This window comes from Triturus cristatus, chromosome 5_2 (assembly GCF_964204655.1).
Source record: "Triturus cristatus chromosome 5_2, aTriCri1.1, whole genome shotgun sequence".
Taxonomy (NCBI): Eukaryota; Metazoa; Chordata; class Amphibia; order Caudata; family Salamandridae; genus Triturus; species Triturus cristatus.
This window is the reverse complement of record NC_140588.1, coordinates 1,001,498,216-1,001,525,519: the sequence shown is the minus strand read 5'-3', so window position 1 is coordinate 1,001,525,519 and position 27,304 is coordinate 1,001,498,216. Positions and strand designations below refer to the sequence as shown.

At 44.7% G+C, this 27,304-nt stretch overlaps 1 protein-coding gene across 2 annotated transcripts in view; it reads left to right on the top strand.

Annotated features, from left to right (window-relative positions):
* The window catches only part of LOC146829570 (vascular endothelial growth factor receptor kdr-like), a 579,398-nt gene that overhangs the window by 419,858 nt on the left and 132,236 nt on the right, over window positions 1-27,304 (top strand). For both annotated transcript variants that reach the window (XM_085608274.1, XM_085608273.1), the window contains exons 20-24: window positions 3,798-3,886; window positions 7,271-7,427; window positions 12,670-12,776; window positions 20,393-20,515; window positions 20,616-20,727. In XM_085608274.1, coding sequence (XP_085464400.1) covers window positions 3,798-3,886; window positions 7,271-7,427; window positions 12,670-12,776; window positions 20,393-20,515; window positions 20,616-20,727 — 588 coding nt within the window. The remainder of the gene's footprint in view (window positions 1-3,797; window positions 3,887-7,270; window positions 7,428-12,669; window positions 12,777-20,392; window positions 20,516-20,615; window positions 20,728-27,304) is intronic.

The following is a 27,304-nucleotide window of genomic DNA, read 5'->3' as shown; positions in this document are numbered from 1 at the left end:
GGGCAGAGCATGGCAAGCAGATGATGCTCTGGAATCCCTTCTGACCTGAACTCTGGCTTACGTCTCCGCTAAACTTGTGGTATGACAAATGTGGGAATGGAGAATTATATCAGGCATAAGTATGAGTAGGATACGGAACCATTGATTGAGAATGATGTGGTGTTGATGGTGAAGATTTAAAGTAAATGTGGATTGAAGAGCAGTGGAAATGAAAACTTAAACTTTGGAATCCGAAGGAGGAGAGTCTAATATTTGTCTGAGTTAATGATAGGAGGACAAGTAGGGGGAAGAAATGCTGATATTAAGAAAAGTTTGATAGCAGATTATAAATTAGAACTTAGTTCAGGAGGGACCAAATCAGGTACATTTGTAAGATAGCTATGCTCTGTGTAAATGAGCTTCATTTATAATTTATGTATTTAAATGTGTCTGATGTACACATATTTAAAGCTGGCTTGGATCTAACCATCTTAATCCTATTCTGGAGGAACCTGGTAGACAGTGCACAGGCAGTATGGAAGTAGCATTCTTACCAGTGCTTAATTTTAAAAGTTCAAAATTTCATGAGGTTGAAAGTGTTTGTTTAGAGCCGGCCGCTGGTACTGCTGAATGTCAGGGTTGTGGTATACTAAAGCCGCCAAGTCTTGGTTTCAGTACATGTCTCTTTAATACACCAGACTAGTAGCTCTATCTTTGCTGCTCACTCTTGCACAATCATTTTTATCCCTGAGTTCTCCGTTTGTCACTATTTCCTATCTTTCTCAATTTCTGACTTCCTCTCTCTTGTCCTGGGCAAAAATGATGAGAAGTAAGTGTTGGTCCTCACAAATGAGTGCAGGTGCCAACCACCTGCAACCACCAGCAAAAAACAAGCACTCACTGTCATCATGACTGATAGTGCATATGAGTGGAGGTATGTATTTTTGGTGTTAAGTTGTATTATATTGTTCTGTATTGTGTGTATTAGGTCAGTATTAAAACAACAAGTGTCAGCTGGTTTGGACATTTATGTGTACATTAGATTGAAGATCAGTGGATTGGGTTGATTTCACTTAATAGCGCTAATGAATACTTTGACAGAAACATTTACAAAATACTATAAAAATAACCAGATATCAGGATTTACTTTTGGTGTCTAAACTGCCAATTTCTTGCAAAACTAGATCCCTGTCCACTATATCAGTCATGCCTGTTCCACTAGTCTTCGCTTGTGGTTATATTGGGGGAGATATTAAACTAAATATTATGCAATGTGAATAATCTACTGTTGAGCTTCAGAAGGATTTAAAAAAAATCCATAGTATCCTGATCAAATGTTGGGTTATGAGTTCATTTTTAGATCTGCTAACAACTGTAATGTAACAGGAATTTGGGAGGAGAGGTTTCAGAAGTTTTTTTTACATAATGGATAGGGTTATCAAAGGGAATTAAACACAGGATTGTACTGAGTAAGTGAACCATTCTGAAATACACAAGGTCAGACGTGCCTTTATCAATGAGAGAATATTTAGAAAATGAAATTAACAGTTTTGGTGAGGAAGGGGTAATTGAGAGTCTTTAACTGACTGACCCTTATCGTTTTGGCCTCCAAGGCCAACAGTAAATTAAGGCTTTGCATAGATTTGTGTGATTTGAATAGGTGTACCTGCATTGACCATCATACTTTGCTGGCATTGCTTTCCACTTTAAAGTGCTAAAGTGTTTAGGTCATTAAATCTGTCCTCGGCTTACTACCGACTGCCATCCCATGAAAACTCCAAACTATTAACTTCGTTTATCACTCCTAAAGGTGCATATAGATAAAATGGATGCCTTTCAGGTTGTGCCTGCATCTCCACCTTTTCAGAAGATCATGCACCATTTAGTTAGCTAAAAATGGTACGAACTTTCAAGATGACATATTTGTTCTTTGATGATTTTCAGAAGGAACCTGACGCTAAAATAAAACATGAAGTTGAATGAGAATAGGTCCTAAAAATTCCTGAAGCTTGGTCACATGCACAAAAACATTTGAATACAAGCATACACTGGATTCCGCCTCCAATGCAGGTGTCTATTTGTAATTATTGTATACCAAATACCTTTGTATTTGTTCTACTTGTGGGAATGGACAGAGTAGGAATTAGTTCATGGAGTCGATTGAATAGCCTTGGTAAAAGTATCCGTTTTCTCTTGATGGCATAGATCAGGGTGGTATAGGTGTAACAAAGGCTCATATTTAACACACAGAACCTGCTGTGTGTTGGTTTGCATAATGTAGAAGTCTTAGGTGAAAGACAGCTTACATCTCTCGATGGATGTGGCATAGAAGAGGAGATTGTTATTTTTTTGCCTGTTTTCCTGCTGTTTACATACTAATTGATCAGTATTTCAGGATATTTAATTGGAAAGTATGTTTGTTTTTCTCATTACATTATTAGTTGGGAGACAGTTGCTAGGTAGATGTTATGCACTAGACAGGGTTTTTGGGTAAAAAAGACCATGGATGGATTGGGTGGAATTACAAAACAAATCTGAATATAAATGGTGTGAGACAGATAAGCTGTGAAATGAATGATTTGAAGAATATCAAAAACAAGCAAACATCGAATTGCAGTACAATTCAAGGTATAAACAACCGACCATTAAATGGGTAGATACCTCCTAACTTGAAGCTTAGATACATAGTTGACATAGCGATGCAGCGCGCGCAACGAAATTCGTTTTATTTATTTAAATGTGTACTTACCTCCGTTCATCCATATTCCAGTGTTTACATTTCCCCACACTGCCCCTCCCCCGCCCCGCCTCACTGCCCCACCGAACTCCCTCCACGGACCGCTACTGGACATAGTTACACAGTTGTGAAGCCTTCACCAGGGAATTGCGCTGAGAGCATAGCAAAGGGTAATTTCATACGTTTCGGACATCACCAGCTCCCCTTCTAGTGGGTCTGTTCAGAATTGCCTCCGAATATATTGACTACAAATTGTATGTCAAGGAATCTTATTTTGTGGTGTGCTCCAAACCTGCAGAGTCCACTTCTCATCATGGATTTACTGTACTTGCAGTCCAAAGGGTATTATGAAGGGAGCTTGGTGAAAATTATTAATGCTACAGCGAGGAAGTACAACAATGAGGAGCACAAAATGATGAATTCATAATGATAGTTTTCGTATTTTATATTAGATTGAAAATATTGAAGAACACAAGATGCCATACCGATGAAAATATGGTACCAACCCTAACCCTTACATTTGACCTAACTCTTACCGAAACCTTAAACCTACATCAATCACTACCTCTGCACATACCTCTACTCCTACCCCAATACACGCCTGTACCTCTACATCCATCACTACCATTATCTTTACTCCTGCTTATACCATTGCACCAGAGCTCTAAGACCTCTCATGTCCATGCACGAGTTGCTCATCGATACCTGGTGCTTGCTTTCCATTCTGAGTCATGGGGTCGTATTTAGCCTATTAGAGGACTGCAAGCATCATAATTCAAAATAAAATCTGCATTATGTTAGTTACTGACATGTGGGCCATTAAAACTTAAAGATTCTTTTAAACCTTCCTCTGCCCCTGCACATAGTTCTGTCTCCTCTGCTAATCTTATTTAGCAATTGTTTTTTTTCATTTTTAGAATTATTAATTTTCTATTTCTTTATTATGGTTACTATAGTCATCTAATACCATAATTCAATGAATGGTCCAAGATGGACCAAATGTGTCCAATGAACTGGAGCTGAGTGAGCAACTTATGTTTGACAGTATCATTCATATAACCCCTCTCTCTCCCTTATGCAGGCCCTTTAATGGTTATAGTGGAATACTGTAAATATGGCAATCTCTCCAACTATCTGAGAAGCAAGCGAGGAGATTTTATCACATACAAGGTAAGATTATTACATGCCACTACCCTGTTTTTATGTCCTTGGGTCAATCATGGTTCTTCAAATCCTCCCACTCTGATGTTATTTGTCATTTCTGTATGGTGAGTTATTCTATGGAATTGGCGGTTAAAGACAAACATCATTGTTCCAGTGAAGTGTCGGACTAGAACTAAGTAATCAAATCAAGGTATTTCCACCATTGTGGTGTTAGCATATGAATCAATGAGCCTGAAAGAAGCCAAAGACCTGCAAAGAGAATGCATTAATATTTAATCTGAGTATATCATGGCATAAAGTATGACCCACTGGTGTGGTTGTGGTAGCGCAACACACCTAGGTGATAAGTGAGATCAGTACAAGAAATAAATGCTTTAAACTGCAAGATATTGTGGTCAAAGAGACAGTCCAACAAAGTCGAGTTTGTTACATGGGGAGGCCTGGTCTTAGATCCCCATGTCCAGTTGTGCTCCTTGGGGAAAGTTTTGGATGGGGCTTACCACCAAGGCGAATCAATATCACACTTGAAGTCTTGAACGTTGAAGCACACTTGTAGCAAGGATGCACTCATGCTGTGCTTGGATGTGACTTCCCTCAACTTTTTCAGGCTTTCATTCATTTTTGATTAGGTAACAGTTCAAGTGCTTGAAGGCGCCATAGTCATACTTCTGTGTCAGTCACTCAGAGCCAATAACGGCCGGTCTTTTCTTTGAGCTCCTACATTCCAATTCTTATATCTTTGTGTCCCCTTGTTTATTTTAAAACTTTTTACCCTCAGTGGGTGGAATCTTCCACTAGGTTTATTGCCCTTCGGTCTTGGGCAACAATAGTTTTTAAAGTCCCTCTCTCTCGCATAGGGTCTCACTTTTGGCTCGGGCCTATAACTCAGGAGCGGGCCTTTAACAACTATTAGAACATTGGAATGTTGAGCATTCCATTGAATACAATCGAGTGCTCCGGATTTCTAATGGCTGGTAAAAGCCCAGAGCATCAACATTCCAATGTTTATTCACAAGCTGTTGCTGTGAACAACTTCCTCACGGAGCCCAAGGGTATAACAACCCCCCTCGCAATCCGTGAGGCATTGGTTTTACAAATTAGAACAGTCTGCCCTCTAGGGTGGAATGTTCTAATAGCCTTAGAGGCCTCTGTAGCGGGCTGTACTGACCATTAACAGCCCGCTCTCTTGTTAACACTGGAACGGGCCTTTAATGGCCTATAGAGCCCGCTATGTTGGGCTCTAAGGCTGTATTCTAGCCCTCAGGTAGTGGACTACTATATCACCCCATCTGTACCTGTAGGGTGCCGAGTGCAGACTCTAGTGCTTTCCATCTTCCAACCCAAACATGCGCTATGTTCATAGAGAAGTCCACCACCACTGACATCCTAAAAACATTAAGGGGCATATGTACAAGCCCCTATTGCCATGGTTACGTCACTTTTTGTGACGTTCCCGTGGCGATAGGGGCCTTGCCTTATGTACAAGGCAGCGTTAAGCCACTTAATGTGGCTTAACGCTGCATTGTACGTAAGGCACCCTTTCACGCTATGGTTAGCGTGAAAGGGGCATGCAGTGGGTGTTGTGGTGGCGTTCCACTGCAATACCCATTGTATTGGATGCTGCCCCCTATGTACAAGGGTGCCGTACATTGGAGGCAGACCAAAATTAAGACCAGGAAAATCCTGGTCTTAATTTGTCGAAACAAGAAGAAATGCATTATTTCTCCTCTTTTTTGCTTTTTCTATGTGTGCTGCCTTGTGCAACACTCATGGAAAAAACAAAATGCCATGGCTTGTTTATGTACAGGAAGGTCTCCCTTCCTATACATAAGAAAACCTTTAAAAAAATGCCATTTTGTTACTTTCATGTGTGCTGCATGAAGCAGCACACATGAAGTGGCAGAAGGGCATTTTTAGGATTGTTTATGTGCCGCAGACATCATTGCACTCTGGTGCAAGGGTACCTGCGTTGGCGCTAAGTTGTTAAAATTAGCACCATCACAGGGGGAAACTCAAGGCTGCACCACATTCTTGTAAATATGGTGCAGCCTTGCATTTCTGGAGTGGCGGAGCGTGTCGGTAAGCCCAGGAAGCTAACGACACGCTCCGCCACTTCATTGTACATATCCCCCTATATGTTGAAATAGTTAGTAATGTTCTTTTTTATGTGTCGATTATGCTTTATTTTTGATTACTTCCGCCTTTGACTCAGCTCTTGCCAGCCCATTACACTCCTTTGCAGGAGCCTTTCCTTGCAGTTCATCCATCCCATGTCCCCCTGCGCGCTGCAGAAACTAGAGGGAATCTAAACCAAAAAGTGCAAGGACAAGAACAGGCGAGTAAGTTATTTACAAACTATTGCTCTGAACTGAAAATAATCTTATCGCACCCGTGGGAGTGTAAATGAATACATGGCATCTGGTGGAAACTCAGATTTCCAGCGAGTGTTGGAGAAATCTAACAGGAATAGATTGAGGTGAAGGAGGGCAGCTAATGAGTAAGAATGTGTTCCTGCTCTGACATCCACCAGTGAAGATGTTATATATTTAGCCACTAAATCTGCGCGGACCCTGCTGCAGCCGAACAGAGGACTGGAACTATTCACACAGCTCCTGGTTTGTAGGGTGTGCCTAGGGGTTTGTCTCAGGAGAAGTACAGCTGTGGGTTTTCTTTGGGTTGCCCCTTGTATACATATATGCAACTGTGTAAGGTACCACCTTACACAGTTGCATATATGTATACATGGGATTTAGTGAGCATCAACATGGCTACAAAGCAATGAGCACTGTGCAAAATGCTGGGGATAGCAAATATATAACCAAGGGGGGCACAGAGGCTACACAGAAGGAAAGGGGCTTCAGTGATGTTTGCGAACGAACAGTGGTGACATTAGGGTGTAGCGAGATGCTCTGAGAAGTGTCTTTATTTCTTTGTTGTAGAGGAGGGAGGATAGGTGCACTGCTTAATTTCAGCTGGTGGTCGCAGGTGGGGGCCACCGGCACTTATTGGGGCCACCATTTATTTTCCCCATCAGACTTTCGTATGGAGCAAGAGAGAGAAAAACACAAAAGGATGAAAGAAGGAGAGAGAGAAAGACAAAACAACAATGACAAAGGAAGAGTGAGATAAAGGAGCAGGGAGGGTCTTGCAGCTAGTTTTCATGTGAGCCTAACTGCACACCGTATGTTTCTCCGATTCTCAGGCCAGCACAGATCATTGTTGGAAGACAACCTTCCTCTCTAAACACACACCTTTTATTTTGCTTCCTCTTAACATGGTTGCTCTAATAGGACCACTGTCACGCCTTTGCATTGCCTTCTTTTAGTATGCCCAATTGCTCCTCTTTTAAAAAAAATTAAAAAAATTGTCTCTCTGTTATGTACATTTCAGAAATCTGACCAATCAGAAAAAGGGCTGGACGACTCCAACAGCGACTTGTCGGAGCTGATCAAGCGGAGGTTGGAGAGCGTGGCCAGCACCGGAAGCTCAGCCAGCTCAGGGTTCATCGAGGACAAGAGTTACAGTGACTCGGAGGAGGAGGAGGAAGGTGAGGGCGCTAGTCACCCCTGCCCGCCACCGGCCTAGTTTCTGAATCAGCAGTAACACAACGCCCTCTTCCGCACTCTCTCACACCTAGAAGCAACACTAACCCCTCTTCCATCCTCACTCACACCGAGAAGCAACATAAGCCCCCTCTTCCATCCTCACTCACACCGAGAAGCAACTTAAGCCCCCTCTTCCATCCTCTCACACCGAGAAGCAACTTAAGCCCCCTCTAACCATCCTCTCACACCGAGAAGCAACATAAGCCCCCTCTTCCATCCTCTCACACCGAGAAACAACATAAGCCCCCTCTTCCATCCTCACTCACACCGAGAAGCAACATAAGCCCCCTCTTCCATCCTCTCACACCGAGAAGCAACATAAGCCCCCTCTTCCATCCTCACTCAAACAGAGAAGCAACATAAGCCCCCTCTTCCATCCTCACTCACAAGAAGCAGCATAAGCCCCCTCTTCCATCCTCTCACCCCGAGAAGCTACATAAGCCCCCTCTTTCATCCTCTCACACCGAGAAGCAACATAAGCCCCCTCTTCCATCCTCACTCACACAGAGAAGCAACATAAGCCCCCTCTTCCATCCTCACTCACAAGAAGCAGCAAAAGCCCCCTCTTCCATCCTCTCACACCGAGAAGCAACATAAGCCCCCTCTTCCATCCTCACTCACACCTAGAAGCAACATAAGCCCCCTCTTCCATCCTCACTCACACCAAGAAGCAACATAAGCCCCCTCTTCCATCCTCACTCACACCTAGAAGCAACATAAGCCCCCTCTTCCATCCTCTCACACCGAGAAGCAACATAAGCCCCCTCTTCCATCCTCACTCACACCGAGAAGCAACATAAGCCCCCTCTTCCATCCTCACTCACACCGAGAAGCAACATAAGCCCCCTCTTCCATCCTCACTCACACCAAGAAGCAACATAAGCCCCCTCTTCCATCCTCACTCACACCGAGAAGCAACATAAGCCCCCTCTTCCATCCTCTCACCCCGAGAAGCAACATAAGCCCCCTCTTCCATCCTCACTCACACCGAGAAGTAACATAAGCCCCCTCTTCCATCCTCACTCACACCGAGAAGCAACATAAGCCCCCTCTTCCATCCTCACTCACACCTAGAAGCAACATAAGCCCTCTCTTCCATCCTCACTCACAAGAAGCAACATAAGCCCCCTCTTCCATCCTCTCACACCGAGAAGCTACATAAGCCCCCTCTTTCATCCTCTCACACCGAGAAGCAACATAAGCCCCCTCTTCCATCCTCACTCACACAGAGATGCAACATAAGCCCCCTCTTCCATCCTCACTCACACAGAGAAGCAACATAAGCCCCCTCTTCCATCCTCACTCACAAGAAGCAGCATAAGCCCCCTCTTCCATCCTCACTCACACCGAGAAGCAACATAAGCCCCCTCTTCCATCCTCTCACACCGAGAAGCAACATAAGCCCCCTCTTCCATCCTCACTCACACAGAGAAGCAACATAAGCCCCCTCTTCCATCCTCACTCACAAGAAGCAGCAAAAGCCCCCTCTTCCATCCTCTCACACCGAGAAGCAACATAAGCCCCCTCTTCCATCCTCACTCACACAGAGAAGCAACATAAGCCCCCTCTTCCATCCTCACTCACAAGAAGCAGCATAAGCCCCCTCTTCCATCCTCACTCACACCGAGAAGCAACATAAGCCCCCTCTTCCATCCTCTCACACCGAGAAGCAACATAAGCCCCCTCTTCCATCCTCACTCACACCGAGAAGCAACATAAGCCCCCTCTTCCATACTCTCACACGGAGAAGCAACATAAGCCCCCTCTTCCATCCTCACTCACACAGAGAAGCAACATAAGCCCCCTCTTCCATCCTCACTCACAAGAAGCAACATAAGCCCCCTCTTCCATCCTCTCACACCAAGAAGCTACATAAGCCCCCTCTTTCATCCTCTCACACCGAGAAGCAACATAAGCCCCCTCTTCCATCCTCTCACACCGAGAAACAACATAAGCCCCCTCTTCCATCCTCTCACACCGAGAAACAACATAAGCCCCCTCTTCCATCCTCACTCACACCGAGAAGCAACATAAGCCCCCTCTTCCTTCCTCACTCACACCAAGAATCAACATAAGCCCCCTCTTCCATCCTCACTCACACCGAGAAGCAACATAAGCCCCCTCTTCCATCCTCTCACACCGAGAAGCTATATAAGCCCCCTCTTTCATCCTCTTACACCGAGAAGCAACATAAGCCCCCTCTTCCATCCTCTCACACCGAGAAGCAACATAAGCCCCCTCTTCCATCCTGACTCACCGAGTAGCGATACAACTCATTCTTCCACCCAGTCACAGTCTGAAGCAACACAACCATATCTCTTCTATTTTCTCTCACACCCTGAAGCAACACAAACTCCTTTTCCACCCTCTCTCACACCCAGAATCAATACGGCTCCCTCTTGAAACCTCACTCACACCGAGAAGCAACACAACCCACTCTTCCATCGAGTGACACCCTGAAGCAACACAAACTCCTCTTCCACCCTTTCACACCCAGAAGCAACACACCCCCGTCTTCCACCCTCTGTCACACCCAGAAGCAACACAACCCACTCTTCCACATTGTCTCACACTCAGAAGCAGCACACCCCCTTCTTTCACCCTCTGTCACACCCAGAAGCAACACAACCCACTCTTCCACATTGTCTCACACTCAGAAGCCGCACACCCCCTTCTTTCACCCTCTGTCACACCCAGAAGCAACACAACCCACTCTTCCACATTGTCTCACACTCAGAAGGAGCACACACCCCTCTTCTGCCTTCTGTCCCACCCTGTAGCAACATAACTGCCTCTTCCTCATTCCCTCACACCCAAAAGTAACACAACCACCTCTTGCACCTTTTGGCACACACTGAAGCAACACAACCACATCGTCTGCCCTCTCTCACACCTAGAAGCAACATATCTTCCTCTTCCATCCTCACTCACACCCAGAAGCAACACTACCCACTCTTCCACATTGTCTCACACTCAGAAGCAGCACAACCCCCTCTTCTGCCTTCTGTCACACCCTGTAGCAACATACCTCCCTCTTCCACATTCTCTCACAATCAAAAGTAATACAACCACCTCTTGCACCTTTTGTCACACACTGAAGCAACACAACCACATCTTCTGCCCTCTCTCACACCTAGAAGCAACATATCTTCCTCTTCCATCCTCACTCACACCCAGAAGCAACACTACCCACTCTTCCACATTGTCTCACACTCAGAAGCAGCACAACCCCCTCTTCTGCCTTCTGTCACACCCTGTAGCAACATACCTCCCTCTTCCACATTCTCTCACAATCAAAAGTAATACAACCACCTCTTGCACCTTTTGTCACACACTGAAGCAACACAACCACCTCTTCCGCCCTCTCTCACACCTAGAAGCACCATATCCTCCTCTTCCACCTTCTCCAATACCAGCAAACAACACAAGTCCTATTCTGTCCCTCTCTCTGCAAAACACTACAGATTGCAAATGAATTGTGAAAATAAAATGGCAACAGCATCTGCTGAACGACTGAGAACGCGAAAACTATTTATTGGGAGCACAGCTGCTTCTGTTGGCAGGTCACTGTGTGCTGTGGCAGGAGTTTAGAGAGACACCTTAGGACTAGCTGAGCCCTCCACACTCGTAAACACCTCAGCACAGTGGAATCAACACCTCTGCTCAGGCATTCTGTGTGCTTCCAGGGGTGGACCTAGATCTCCACTGATATTAAGTGAGTCTGTACTCTCTTTGGAAGCAGCTTTAACTGAGTGATAGAGATAAATGGTAATTTAGAGGATTCTTTTTATTTTTTAATAGAGCGTGTGTACCCAAAGCATTAAATAAAAACATCAAAGAATAAACTATTAGTACAAATAGATCTCGCAGAAACCCAGGTGAGAAATATTTATATAAGTCAGTTCGAATGAGGTCAGACACGGGTATTCATGCCCAGACTGTATTGTATTGGTGTTTATATAGGGTCGTTCATGTCCCTTGTGAGGCCCAAAGATCTGATGATGCAGCGAGCTTCACTGCACACTTCTGGGAATGTCTGTGAATGAGGAACACATAAATCTGCCCCCTTGTTCCTAAGTACTTCTACAGCTGGAAAGGTACGATTTCCTTTGTGAGTCAGACAGCAACCTATTCCTGGTGGCCGTGCCATCAAGAAAATAGTTTACGGTACAAGGAGTGGCATCATCTACTCAAGAATCTACGGTGGCTGCAATGGGTCATCTGTTGCCATCAGGACTCACAAAGGGAAGAATTGATTCTTAGTCAAGAAACCTATACATTTAAACTAAAGGTTTAGCTAGTAAAATATTGACTTTTAGTTCAAATTCTGCAGTAATATGCACTTAAAAATGGTAACTGCAAAATATCTTGAATATAACAATATCTACCTATGATCCATATGAATCTGCAATTCCTTTATAAGAGCATGTCTCTAATGTGCTTATTTCAATAAAATTGTGACTCCTCTAATCACTTGTAATAAGAAAATGATGTACAGTTCAGCTGTAATGACGGAATTATATTTATTTCTCCATGATAGGTCATCACATGAGAGATAGAATCTCTGCTTGTTTCTTCACATTCCAAGTTACAGCATGTTTTGATATGATTGACATTGAATTGATTCCAATCTCTGCGTTTCCTTCAACACTGTGTCTGATAAAGCTTGGAAGCATGCGGTCTGTCTGTAAGCTACTGGAGTCACTGCCGGGTAGAGGCCCATTAACCGTAGGCTATGCTGGTGTTGATGAATTACAGTTTCTGGCCAGTGTAAATTGTTCTCAGCAGATCCTGTATCTTAATCAGGCAGTGTTCTAAACCTAAGAGTCACGTGCACACTCACAGGCACACACACACCCATGAGTGAGTTAGCTGCACAACACCTGTGCAGTGACCTCCTGCCGCAGCATGGGGCCTGTGTGTGAATGGAAGACATGGCCATTTGGCAACTTAGCCACCTGAAAAACAGGCCAATGCACTGGGGGAACCCAATGACTTTATGCCATGAATTTGGCAAACATTCTTCTCTTTCACCTCAGGATTTGTCTCTGGTCCAGATTTCATACTGATTTATATCTGTGCCTTAAAACATTGCTACCAAAGTGAAACGCCCAGCCCGCCACACAATGGTCTCTAGAGTTCAATGTATTGAATCTTGAACCTCACATGGTCTGCCATTCTCAGGTTCTTCAGGAACTGAAGACCTCAACAAGCGGCCGCACACCATGGAGGACTTGATATGCTACAGCTTCCAGGTGGCTAAAGGCATGGAGTTCCTGGCTTCCAGGAAGGTAAGGCCCAATCTCTAAACTAATTCTTTGGCACATTATTACTGCACTTTGCTTCATTTTTGTGTTTTATGTAGCACTTGCACATCACCTTTGTGGGACTTCAGATCCCCTTTGAGCGCAAATTACAATGGGAACTTTACTTACAGTATTAAAGGGAGGATTGGTGCTACTTTAAGGTCAATCCAAACACTCCACTTACAGCAGCACCACAACCTGACCACAAGAGCGCCCCCAACTGCAACAAATGGAATTACAATGGCTGTGTTCATCAGGAAAGAGAAAACTAGAACAGAAATATCTAATTTTTCCAAGGGCTGATCCTCAATCAATCAATCAATCAATCAGGGAATTGTAAGCACGCTACTCACCTGTGAGGGTCTCAAGGCACTGAGGGGGGGGGGGGGGGAGGGGCTGCAGATCTGTTTAGCCGAAGAGCCAGGTCTTGAGGGTCTTCCTGAAGGTGTTCAGGGAGTGGGTGCATCTGATTTCTGCCGGTAGCTCGTTCCAGGTCTTGGCTGCAATGTGAGAGAAGGATCTTCCGCCTGCTCTGGCTCTGTGGATGCGTGAGGTTTCGGCATGTGCAAGGTTGGAAGATCGGAGGTTTCTTTTGGGTACGTGGAAGTTGATTCTGTCATTGAGGTATTTGGGTCCATTGTTGTGTAAGGATTTGTAGGTGTGAATGAGGATTTTGAAAGTGACTCTTTCCTACACTGGGAGCCAGTTGAGACTTCGTAGGTGTTGGCTGATGTGTTTGTGTCGGGGAATGTTGAGGACGAATCTGGTGGCACTGTTCTGTATAGTCTGGAGTTTGCAGAGTAGGGACTTGTTGATGCCGGCGTAGAGTGCGTTTCCATAGTCCAGTCTGCTGGTGATGAGTGTGTGGGTGACTGTCTTCCTTGACTCAGGGGGGATCCACTTGAAGGTCATGCGGAGGGTGTTGAAGCAGCTGGAGGTGACGGCGATGACCTGTCGGTTCATGGTGAGTGATGAGTCAAACACGATGCTGAGGTTCTTGGTGTGGTCTGAAGGGGTAGGTGGGCTTCCGAGGGCGGTCGGCCACCAGGTGCTGTCCCATGCAGAAGGGGTGGTACTGAGGATGAGGACTTCTGTCTTCTCGGTGTTGAGCTTCAGGCAGCTGTTGGTCATCCAGACTGCGACGTCTTGCATTCCTTTCTGGAAGTTGAGTTTGGCAGTGGTGGGGTCTTTGATGAGGGAGAGGATGAGCTGGGTGTCGTCAGCGTATGATACGATGTTGAGGCCGTGTTGTCGGATGATGGCTGCAAGGGGGGCCATGTAGATGTTGAAGAGGGTGAGGCTCAGGGATGAACCCTATGGGACTCCGCAGGTGATTTTTGTGGGTCGGTGAGGAAGGGTGGGAGTCTGACCCTTTGGCTTCTTCCGGTGAGGAATGATCGGATCCAGTCCAGGGCTGTTCCGTGTATGCCTGCGTTGTGTAGTCTGGCGACTACTGTGCGGTGGGAGAGGGTGTCTAAGGCCGCTGATAGGTCGAGTAGGATGAGGACTGTGGAGTGGCCTTGGTCCAGGAGTGTGCGAATGTCGTCTGTGGCAGCGAGTAGGGCGGTGTCTGTGCTGTGGTTGCTTCGGAATCTGGATTGGTACGGGTCGAGGACGGCGACCTCTTCAATGAATCGTGTCAGTTTCCTGCTGACTGTTTTCTCTGCAACTTTGGCTGCGAAGGAGAGGAGCGAGATGGGCCGATAGTTCTTGAGGTCGGTGGGTTCAGCTGTGGGCTTCTTGAGCAGGGGTCTGACTTCTGCGCGCTTCCAGTCGTCTGGGAAGGTGCCTGTTTTGAAGATGGTGTTGATGGTGTGTTGTAGTTCGGATGCAATGGTGGCCGTGACTCTGTGGTAGATGTGAGGGGGGCAGGGGTCAGTGGGGGCCCCCGAGTGGATGCTTTTCATAGTCGAGGCAGTGTCATCGGCCGTGATCGGTGTCCAGTTGGAGATGGTGGTCTGTCTGGTGTTTCTGGAGGGTGGGGGGCCGTCTATGGCATCTGGCAGATGGTCGATGAAGTTGTCGTAGAGGTTTTTTGATCTTGAGGTGGAAATAGGTTCCAAGCTTGTCGCAGAGGTCTTGGGATGGGGTGATGTCTGTGGCTTCGCTGCGTGTGTTGGTGAATTCTTGAATGACACTGAAAAGTTCCTTGGAGTTGGTAGAGTTGGCCAGGATTTAGTTGTGCATGAAGTTCCTCTTGGTGGCTCTGATCTGGTTGTGGTAGTCTGTCATGGCGTCCTTGTAGGTGGTGTGGTTTTCGGTTGTCTTGGTGTTTCTCCAGTTCTTTTCCAGGCGTCTGTAGGTGCGTCTGGCTTCTTGGAGAGCAGTGGTGAACCAGGCGGCTTTCCTGGGGCTTCGTCTATCCGGGTTGTGTAGCGGGGTGAGCTCGTCTGCACAGTTGGAGATCCAGGTGTGGAGTTCTCTGGCTTCGTCGTTTGCTTCTGGTGCCCAGGTGTGGTTGTCTTGGGTGAGGGTGGAGCTATGTTGTTCATCGGTAACCTTGCTCCAGTTCTTTCGTGGTGGGCGTGGTGCTGGTTTGGGTGCCTTGGGTTTGTTGATGGCAAAGTGTACGCAGTGGTGGTCGGTCCATGGCGGCTGCATTGTGTGGCTGTTTTGGATGCTGTTTCCTGCCACGAAGATGGGGTCTAGGGTGTGTCCTGCTCTGTGGGTCGGTGTGTTGACGATTTGGTTAAGTCCGATGATGGCGAAGTTGTCACAAAGGATAGTGGAGTTGGGGTCGCTGGGGTTGTCAAGGTGGAAGTTCAGGTCTCCAATGAGTATGTAGTTTGTTGAGGCGAAGGCGTGGATGCGATGAAGTCGGTGATGGTGTTGGCGAAGGGTGTTCGGGGGCCGTGGGGTCTGTAGACCAGGGTTCCTCGGAGTGTGGCTTTGGGGGCGGTCTGGATCTGGAAGTGCATTTGTTCGGCAGAGGAGAAGCTGGAGGTGGTGAGGCTGAGGGTGCTCTTGTGGGCGATGTTATAAGAAACAACAATAATTCTCAACAGGTATCATTTAAACAAGACAGATAAATCGCATGTACAAGACATTACAATAGGAATAAGGAAGACTCTGAAAGAATTAGGTAGAAAAAGGTCATTATGCTCCTTTTCATTGCCCTCGGCTGCTCCCAACGCTTATGAGCAGCTTCCACGATTGGCTCAGTAACCTTCACATTTCTCCTCCCCGGATTCTTCTCTAATTACCTACGTCCAGCACTCTTTTGAATATGACAGCCCAGTCCTGATGATGATCCCAATTTGCTCGGATCGAAACGCCGTCGACTCCTCAGCTTAAACTGATGGCCCTATGGTTCCTTATTATTGTATATTTAAGTAATTCAACTGTAAAGAAATTAAATTTAGAACCTTGTATATATTTTCTAAATTTCACTTTCACTTCACTTTGCGCCGTTCTCAGCTGACTTCACCTTGTCACTTGCGTCGCCGTCACGTACACTTTTAAGCACCAAGTACAAGTTTGGGTTGTTCTTATACGTCATTTATTTTACGTACAGTGCTGATACAACTGTTCCATTATTGTGTTCATTTACATTATTGTATGTCATTTGTGTAAAACCTTTTTTTGATCTAATACATTGTTCTGCTTGGGTTTTCGGATCAGATAGAACCCGCTCATCAGAGCCTCACTAACCCAGCCAGAACGTTACCCCCTCCCTAGAACCTATTTACAATCCTACAACCACATATATCTATCACCTAAGGACAGGGGATTCCTACTATGCATACCAAGATCTCATAAGTGGCGGCCTCGCGGTCCCATACGAACCCAGACCTCTCTGCCCATACGACAGTATCACAAGTGGCGGCCTCGCGGTCCCATACGAACCCAGACCTCTCTGCCCATACGACAGTATCACAAGTGGCGGCCTCGCGGTCCCATACGAACCCAGACCTCTCTACCCAGACGGCAGTCTCAGCACAATCGGCGGCCTCGCGATCCCATACGGATCCAGACCTCTCTGCCCATACGACAGTATCACAAGTGGCGGCCTCGCGGTCCCATACGAACCCAGACCTCTCTGCCCATACGACAGTATCACAAGTGGCGGCCTCGCGGTCCCATATGAACCCAGACCTCTCTACCCAGACGGCAGTCTCAGCACAATCGGCGGCCTCGCGATCCCATACGGATCCAGACCTCTCTGCCCATACGACAGTATCACAAGTGGCGGCCTCGCGGTCCCATACGAACCCAGACCTCTCTACCCAGACGGCAGTCTTATTTCATCCTATGATCACCATAACATACAAAAAGGGAATCAGTCTCACTATTCATCAGATCACACAAGGATTGCCAGTTCGGGCATAGCCTGTTCTCAGGTTTGAGGGGCTCCTCTTTCCCTTATTCAGTTACCACTTACCTGATCAGGGTTAACATCTGTTCATGTAGCCGCAGCTGACTAGAAGAATAGGCTACCCTCTTATACAAGAACACACAGCATATGTTGGTTCACTACAAACTGGATACTTTATTACTCATTACACATACAATCACATAACATTACGATATAACACATAACCTGCAAAGAAAAGTGAAAGATTAAGTTGTACACTCTAATAAGAAAGGGTCGACATCACCTTAGTAGTATATAGCCTGCACTCAGTGGTCATCTAGGCTCCCTTCTCGTCTGTGCCTCGGCTCGCCTGGAATCACCCTTCTCCGAGTCACTGGGACCTCTTCCTTATCGGCTACTCTCTCCTCTCTGGCTATTCTGTTAGGAAAGCATCTGTCTCTCGGTTCTTCTCCGCCTTCAAGATGGCGTCTGTCTTCCCTGGAATAAGTAGTAGCTCTACTGCTAACGGCTAGATGCCGCCTACGGACTGAACATGTAACTGCCTCAGACTTTCACTAATATAGAGGTGCATTTCCTCATGGAAAATTCCGGCCCGTAACCTGCCGCCCACCAAATTCTTGTACCTCCCCGTACCAAGGACACGTTCCCAGCCGGCCGGCCTGATGTAGTGTCTTCGGCATGAAGAAAAATACAATCCTTCGATAAGGGCCGGCCTGAACCGGTTCTCTCCAAGCGAATAACACCTCATAACTAAAACATAACTCTTGACCTAGAAGAATCCCAAGCTGCCGGAGCAGAAAGAAAGATGGAGTCTCTCCCGTTTGAGGCCTACCAGGCCTGCATTCAGCACGGCTCCATGAAATACCCTCACTACAGGACAGGTTATCCCTAATACTAACGAATCTATCCCCTAGGCTATGTGTGCGAGCCCTGATCTATGGGGAAGAGCACAGAATCATGTCGAAGTGTCTAGTAAATAGGCTCCATCCACTACTCTAACCCTTAGGCTTGAATGGTAAGAGACTGAAGTCACATTCAATCACTTGTTAACACAAGAAGGCCAGGAAAATCGAGCAGTACATACATCATGACCTTTTTCTACCTAATTCTTTCAGAGTCTTCCTTATTCCTATTGTAATGTCTTGTACATGCGATTTATCTGTCTTGTTTAAATGATACCTGTTGAGAATTATTGTTGTTTCTTATACTATTACCCCAGTCTCAACGAGGTTTAAGGGTTTATGCTCCTGTTGTTTATTATAAGCTTGTGGGCGATGGCCAGGCCCCCTCCTGGGTGGTTGGGGCAGTTTTTCCTCTGGCTGTTGTATCCATCGGGGATGGCGGTGCTGATGTCAGGGGCTGAGGATGCATTGGTCCAGGTGTCTGTGAAGAAGGCGATGTCGGGCGAGAGAGAGTCGAGTAGGTTCCAGATTTCCATGGCTTGTTTGTTTATGGAGCGTACGTTGAGGAGGATGCATTTTAGGGTGTCGCCGGTGCTGGTGTCAGCGGTGTTGGAGGCCGGGGTGGCGGTGAGGGTCTGGCGGCAGTGGAGGCTGGAGAACTGGCCGTGGGTCGTGTTCGGCGAGGCCTGTTGGCATTCTCTAAGTCTTCCTGGGTTGGGTGCAAGGAGGGTAGTGGGGTCGTAGCTATGGGTAGTTAGTTAGAGGTCCAGGGTTCCTGGCACTGGCCGTGGACGGGTCGCGGACGGGCGCAGACGGCTTTGCCTTTAGCTAGCTTTCAGCGCGCCCGAGCAGAGACTGCCATTAAGTAAGGGAGGTGGGAGGGAGGAAGTGCTGGGAGGCGGGAGCGGGGGAATTCCAGCGGGGAATTCGGGGGGGAATTCCCAGGGGGAGGGGCCACGGGGCAGCAGCTGCAAAAGGCGAAAGGAACAGGCAGGCACGAGAAAATAAAAACAGTGGTGGAATTAGAGTACGACACAGATGGGCACAATAACAGTGGCACAACAGGGAAAAATTAAGAAAAAAAAAGAAAAAAGGCTGAGAAAGGTTACGGTGGTTGGAGGCAGTCTGGTCCCAGTTGGAGCGGGCAGCAGCCTCGAACCTCCCAAGGAGGAGTTCAGTGTCTGGAGGCAAGAGACGGCACAGCGGAGCTGCAGGGAGAGAGTGGACCTAGACTGAGGGTCGGAGGTCTTACAAATTAGCTTTATCAGCTGCCGCAGCTTAGCCCAGTTTTCCTCTATATGGCAAGTATGATATTTCCCAATCATCTGTCCACTTGCTTCTAAAGCTAGAATAATACATTATGTAGTCCTAAAATAAGTGGAAAATGAGTTGGGCTGGATTTCGGAACTAAAAACAGTTAAAAATTTTTGAAGGGAAACATTTATGTGTAAGGTAGCTATTTTGGTAGTCCATTGGACTAAATGCTTTTGCAGAACATGGTTTTGAGGTCTGTGTTTTCATGTGGAACCATCACGTGACCGGATATAGCACTGGAGCCTTTAAATTGTGGGGTGACTCTGTAAAGCTCTTAAGGCAATTAGTGGTTGTTGTTGAATTATTGCCTAACTGCTGACACATGAAATAAGATGTTATTACATGGCTACACTGTGGCAGATATAATTTGGTTAAATACTTACCAAGAGCTCAGGGCCCCTCAGTGGTGGGACATCAACATTGACAAGAGTTAGAATCATATATATTGCGGCGACTTGCAGACTCTGACATTCTTAGTCAGGATGACAAATAATCTAGCCTAAACTCTAGAGCCTTATGGATATCAGTCACAGAAACATTGTTTCAATTGATGTCTCAAGTCAGGAAGCTGAGGCACATGTATCAAGTCATCAATCTGGGAATTTTAAAGCACGCTACTCACCCGAGAGAGTCTCAAGGTGCTGCCGGAGTGGGGAGGGGGTGCAGCTCTGAGTCAGCCGATGGATGAGCCAGGTCTTGAGGTTCTTCCTGAAGGTGTGCAGGGTAGGGGAGCGTCTGATGTTGACTGGGAGCAAGTCATGACTTGAATAAGGCGATAGGCAAGGCCTGCTTCTCCATAGGGCAAACTAAAAAGGCACCTAGGTCGCCATCAAGTTGTAACACCAAATTACTGGAAAAAGTCTAGAAAATATTTTTTTTGTATTTGAGGAAAACTTAAACTAGAAAAATTCTACAATCCATGGAACGCTGACATTCCTGACCTCTTTCCTGGTGATAGAGTATTTTTGTTTGGAGATGATGTTCGCGGCTCCAGAATCTACCTCGAAAGCTGATGAACTGAGATTGAAATGGATTTATTACTAATAATCCGTTCGGGTATTCCTTTACAGTGTATTCACCGGGATCTCGCGGCTAGGAACATCCTGTTGTCTGAAAACAATGTGGTGAAGATCTGCGATTTTGGGCTTGCACGGGACATTTACAAAGACCCGGACTACGTGCGCAAAGGAGATGTAAGAACAATTTGATTGTGACGTTCCCTTTGATTATCTCACACTTTATCATTTCACGGAACAATGGTGAACTCACATTTTTATGCCCTGTACTTTCCAGGCAAGGCTCCCGCTGAAATGGATGGCTCCAGAGGCAATCTTTGACAAAACTTACTCAACTCAGAGCGACGTGTGGTCCTTTGGAGTTCTACTGTGGGAAATATTTTCTCTAGGTAAGATGCATTTGTTAATGCACAATAAATGATTTAGGGTTTAGGGCATGTACTTTTTTAATAGGTTGAACACCATCACGTGACAGTGTCAATATCACTAGCCTCAAAATGCATGCATAAAGGGCCAGCAACCAGTGGCCCTTCGTCTTTAGTATTTATTGATGGGCTGATTTACACTGAAATCTTCGTTAACAACATTTAACTTTGAGTTGGAAAATAAGTATGTGATTAAAAACAGCATTTCATTTAAACACAGGTACCCATTTTTAACAAAAATTAGGGTAGTTCTATGAACAGTGATGAATTTGGTTTGCATGATATAAGATGTCGCTGCACTATCCATGAAGTAAAACAAAAGGTAATAGTTTGCTTTAAGAAATCTCAGCAATTGTTGTGTTCACTGTGCCTCTGCAGACAAGGACCAATCACATGCTAGAACTGATCCTAAATTAACAGCACCACCAAAATTGCCAGGTCACCACCCTTCTCTTCTTTCCAGGGTGCCCTGGAAGGAAGAAAATATGTAATCAGGTGCATTAGAACAATTTCTTTTGACCATGGTATTCACAAGGACGGCGACCAACATAAGTCCATATGCAACATACAAACCCTGGAGATTATGAACACCGGGCGGTCTCTAAAAACATTCATCAAACTCATGCAGGAACGTATGAACAGCAAGCAAACCCATGAGTAACCAGTGAACTGGGAGCGGCCGAGACATGACTTGCTGTATGTAGAGTAACTCATGACAAATTGTTAGAGAAATTATGAACTTTAGTATCCATTACTAAAGGATGTAGGTATCATCACATCACAGCAAAGACAACCTGATGTGAAATTTAAGCTAACAAAGAATAAGTTAACTAAGGGAAAATGATAAGCATCAGTGTTTCAACCAACTAAGGTATGGGTAACTAGGAGAAAATCTTTAGATCTCAGACCATGACTGACAGAGAGAAATTAAGGGTCCAATTGATATATTGGTGGTATGGATACTCCATCACAACGACAACAGAGTATCTACGCTGCCAAGATAAAGGTCAGCCTGCCCATTTTAGATGCGGATGGTCCGTAGTGTTAATGACAATAGAGACTACTCAGTCTCCGCTGAGATTAAACCGCTCCTATGGCCCGTGGAGTAAGGCCCATCAGAGGCAGAACTGTTATTCTGTCCACCTGATTTAGCTGGGTGGAATTAGAGGTCAGTTTTCACTTCGCATCTCCACCAGGAAAACCGTGGAGGTAAGGGGCAGTAAAAACTGCTAAATGCTTCACTTGCCATGTGAGAGGACTCCCATGGTAATGGGAGAATTTTCTTTTTTATTTTTCTAACAGAAAATCCAATTTCTGAATTTTCTTTTCAAACATAAAAAATATAAAAACAGTTTGGTGCATGGCTCCATCTTGTTGCAAGAGCCCTGCAAACAACTTCAAAAGGCATTGACAGGAACCGCCATGTTAAGGTTCCTGTCCGTGCTTTATAAATGGCCACCAGCTTGGCGGTCATTTATAAATTCAGCGGGCGGCATCTCAGGCAAGGTGAGTAATGACTAAGCAGTAATTTACTCCGTTTCCCTGGCAGAGAAAGGGGCTGCCTGCTAAAATCTAAATGAGGTCCTAAAAGCATCTGAATGTGACTAATTGATGACTAAAATATATAGCAAATTGAGACATGCATAATAAAGAGAAACTAACGATATTGGTAATTTATAGAGAAAATACATCATCGAGACATGTGACTGTGGGATAATCCCAGCTACAAAGCAACGCTGTACACATTGGTGGTTTTACAATCAGTTGTACGAAAAGAGGGGCAGCGGCTGCAAAGCGCAAAAAGCAGAGATTTTCAGTGAAGAGTGCTGCGGTTTACAACAATGGGATATGTCTTTCGTGGACTGTTAGGCCAGGAATTTTATTGGAAGAGTGAGGACTGGGAGGGAAGAGGCTAGAGGAGGGAACTCTTCAGGTGTGTTCCACCACCTAGTAGTTGCCCTGAGATGATGTGCAGCTTGAAGAGCTGGAGTTTTTTCTTCTTGGGAAGTGAAGAAGGGATGGAGATTAGTGAATTTGGACTCCAATAGCATTTCAGAGTCTCTGAGCCTAGCAGAAAGCCTGGTATCATCTCTTCTCCTTCGTGTATTTTCTGACTTCAGTTTGTCAATGCTGCTTCAGCGTGTAATGCATTCTCTTTCAGAGGTCTTGATCCCGGATTGCTTGTATCTTAGAGTACCAGATAGACTAGTTGACAGTGTAACCTAGGACACAATAAAATTACAACTGATAGAGAAACTATGAACAGACTGGGTTCAACTAAAAGATAATAAACAATGTGCAATAGGAAAATGATTGATATAGAACATATGACAGCCACCTATATGGGTACTGATGATCAAAACTACATACATCAAGTGAAAAGACTATGGAAAGTCTAGTTACTGACTAAAAAAAGAAACCTAGAAAAGGCATTTATTAATTGTATTTATATGTAATCGTTTGCTTACATTAGAACAGCACTTTGTGTTTGTAAGATTCTATCCTACACATTATCAAACAGCAGCAACTTATATCGATAGTCACCAATCCCATCCTCCAGAGGTATCCTATTGTGTGCTGCATCCTTGTGGTGTGTGACAAAAAGGGCATGGTGTACATAAAGTTAATGGAAGTGACAACGGATGCTCTTAGACACCCCCCAAGTGACATCACAGGAAGTGAGGTCATATGGCTTTGATTTCAATGGTGGATCACTTATGTTTGTTAAAGACGTAAGTTTATCAACCAAGCAGGATTTGTTAAGCGCTGCTAGTCACCCTCAAGGGTATTCAGGCACTGTGAACCATGCGGCTCGGGCATGATCAGTTGAAAAGCCAGGTCTTGAGTTCCTTTCTAAATTCCAGGAGGGAGGGTGAGGTTAGGAGGGGGAGGATGTTCCAGCACTTCAAGGTGAGGTGGGAGAAGGAGTGTTCTCCACTGTTGCTTTGGTGGCTGCAAGGGGTGAGAGTGAGGGAGAGGAAGGCAGAGCCCAGGTGTCTGGAGGGCTGGTGGAAGTTTAGGCAGTGGTTGTATGTAGAGATATCTAGTGCTGATGTCACTAGTTGGTCACTTAGCTACGAGTAGAATGGAAATGAGGGAAGATTCTAGTGGGGAGCGGTTGGTACAAGGAAGACTGAGTTGTTGAAGCTGTATTTGCTGGGATGCTGTGAATATGAATAAATCTACACTAAATACAAGAAACCTGTGAAGGCTCTTCTTTTCATGGCGACGAGGATGGGATGCTGTTTCTGCTTCCTTGCGCAGACCGCTCGTCGCCATGAAAAGAAGAGCCTTCACAGGTTTCTTGTATTTAGTGTAGATTTATTCATATTCACAGCATCCCAGCAAATACAGCTTCAACAACTCAGTCTTCCTTGTACCAACCGCTCCCCACTAGAATCTTCCCTCATTTCCATTCTACTCGTAGCTAAGTGACCAACTAGTGACATCAGCACTAGATATCTCTACATACAACCACTGCCTAAACTTCCACCAGCCCTCCAGACACCTGGGCTCTGCCTTCCTCTCCCTCACTCTCACCCCTTGCAATTGTCAATTACTAAACAAATACCAGAAGCACTTAACCGGCTCAAGTATTTACTTTCAATTACGCGTCCATTTAGTCTCGCGTTTAGCTGCTCGAGCCATTTAAACAAACGATGCTGTTCACGCTCGGCTTCACGAGCTAAGTAATTGGCTTCACGAGCTGAATGACGCGCGTTGCCTCACGCTCGACACCTCAGATTCGAGTCCCCGCCTTGAATCAACATTACCGCATGTGCTAGCAAGCTCGTGTTTTGAAGCTTAAAAAAGTGAAAGACATATAAACGCTTTATCTACAAGGGAGAGGAAGTAATAAATGACTAGTTCTGCAACAAGAAAAAAGAATTGATTACCTTCCCTGAACAGTTGCCTTCTCTATGCTCCAAACAATACAGAGTGCCAGAACAAGTAACACTAAAAAAGGACTATTGTAATAAACACTGGAGAAGGACTAATCTTCACAATCTTCAAGCCACTTCATAAAACGACTTGGAAGATCTGAAATCAGGATTACAGACATCAATAACAATAATAATACTTCAAGAATTCACCATTCAAGTTATTATTTTAATTCATTATTTTAGATTTTTATTTTAAAATTAACCTATTCCTTTACAGAGAATATGTCAGATCAATCCATGTCATCTCCACCTCCTTTTTTAGTGTCTCCAGGAGAGCCATCAATACCATGGTTACAATGGAAAAAATTGTTTATAACCTACCTCTTAGCCATTGGGGGAGACAAATATGGTCCTGTTAGACGACAAGCAATTCTTTTACATCATTTAGGAGTAGAGGGTAGAAGAATTTATGAAGAAATTCCAGAAATATCTTTAGGTATGGGAGATGGCCAACCTACTAATATATACGATATGTCCCTACAAATGTTAGAATTTCACTTTAAACCAAAAACAAATGTTGTACTTGAACGTCATAAATTTTTCACCAGGAACCAGAAAGAGGGTGAAGATATAAAATCGTATGTGTCTACCTTGAGAGGGTTAGCAGTAACATGTAAATTTGAACAGTTAAATGATTCTTTAATTAGAGATCAATTAGTACGATGTGTAAATAACAAAAAGATAAGGGAAAAGTTGTTAACAAAAGAATATAATTTAGATGAAACGATTGGGATTGCAAAGGCAATGGAACATACAGACATTTGGATAAAAGAAATGGATAAACCTCTTAATAGCTTCAAACAAGAAAAAATAGAGCTTATTGAAAAAAAAGGTGACAACAAAACTGATGCGAAGAAAAATTCTGATGATAAGTTGTTACCATTCCAATCGTCTAGGACAAGTTATCAACCAAGAGAAATTAAATGCTTTAGATGTGGTGCTCCAGGGCATATAGCTACTAGTTTTAACTGCGCTGCAAGAGGGACATTGTGCAGAAATTGTGGTAAGAGGGGACATTTCTCTAAGATGTGTAGAACGAAGGGTATTGGTAAAAATAGAGTCCAAGAAGTAGAAGATGTCTGTGAGTATGTTGATGATATTTTTCTAATGGTTGATGTTATTCATGAAGAACCTCAGGTAAATGACATCAAGGAATTGTCTCAATCTGATGTGAAAATGGAAAGTACAGATAAGTTGGAAAAGCCACATTGTAATGTCACACTTGATGGGAAAGAAGTTAGATTATTAGCTGATTCAGGGAGTTTGTATACTCTTCTGTCAAAAAATTCCTTTGAGAGAAATTGGCCTAAGGACCACAGTCCAACAATGGGTAAATCTGATATCCGTGCAGTAGGATATGCTGGGAAAAGGATAGAAATTCTAGGAGTGTGCTGGATGACTTTAAGATTCAAAAGTGAGGCGGTCAAGGGTAGAATCTATATCACGGATTTTGGGTCAGACCTCTTGGGATGGAGACATCAAAAAGATTTGAATATTGTCATTGACCCTAATGCCAAAGAACCTGTTATGGTCCTAGAAAAAGCAAATGTGCAAGATATATCCGATAATGAGAGACTATTTGACAAATATCCTAATGTGTTTTCTTCCAAATTAGGATTATTAAAGGGATTTTCACACAAGATTATTTTAAAAGATAATGCAAAGGCTGTTGTCCACAAAGTAAGGAATGTACCCAATTTAATGTTAGAACCTTTACGCCAAGAAATTGACAATTTATTGAATCAAGGAATTATTGAGCCGATAGAGGCCTCTGAATGGTTGGCTCCAATTGTAATCGCGCCAAAGGATGGTAAAAAGATTCGCCTTTGTATTGACTTGCGCGATCTAAACAAGAACATTTGGGTGGATAGAGAACCTCTACCTAATATATCTGAGATGCTATCAACTATGGGGAAGGGACAAGTTTTTAGTGTTTTAGATATGTCGGCAGCGTACCATCAAATTAGTTTGCATGAAGGATCTAGACATTTGACTTCGTTTGCCACGCCTTTAGGTGCATTTAGATACAAAAGGATGCCGTTTGGACTAGCATCGGCGTCGGCTGTTTTTCAGAGGGCTATGAAAAGTATTTTTGGGGACATGAGGAAGGTCTGGTGCTTTCAAGATGACATCTTGATTGCTGGAGAAAATTATTCTGATCATGATAGGATATTTGAAGAGGTGATGAGGAGACTTGAGAAACATAATTTGACCATAAAAAAAAGAGAAGTGTCAGTTGAAAAAGAATGTAGTTGACTATTTGGGGCATGAAATAAGTGCAAAAGGCATAAAACCAAAGAAAAACATTGTTAAGGCTGTAACTTTAGCACCAGAACCAAAGAGTAAAGATGAATTAAGATCGTTCTTAGGACTTGCAGAGTATTGTTCGAAATATGTAAGTAATTTTGCAGAGACTGTTGAGGCCTTAAGGGAGGTTATGAAGAAGGGTGTCCCGTTTGAGTGGTCAGAGAAGTGCAAAACAAGCTTTGAACTTATAAAAAAGAAAATTTCTGAGGCACCCACTTTAGGACGGTTCGAGGTTGGTGGGAGAACGATTTTAACCACAGATGCTAGTGGTGTTGGCATTGGTGCAGTGT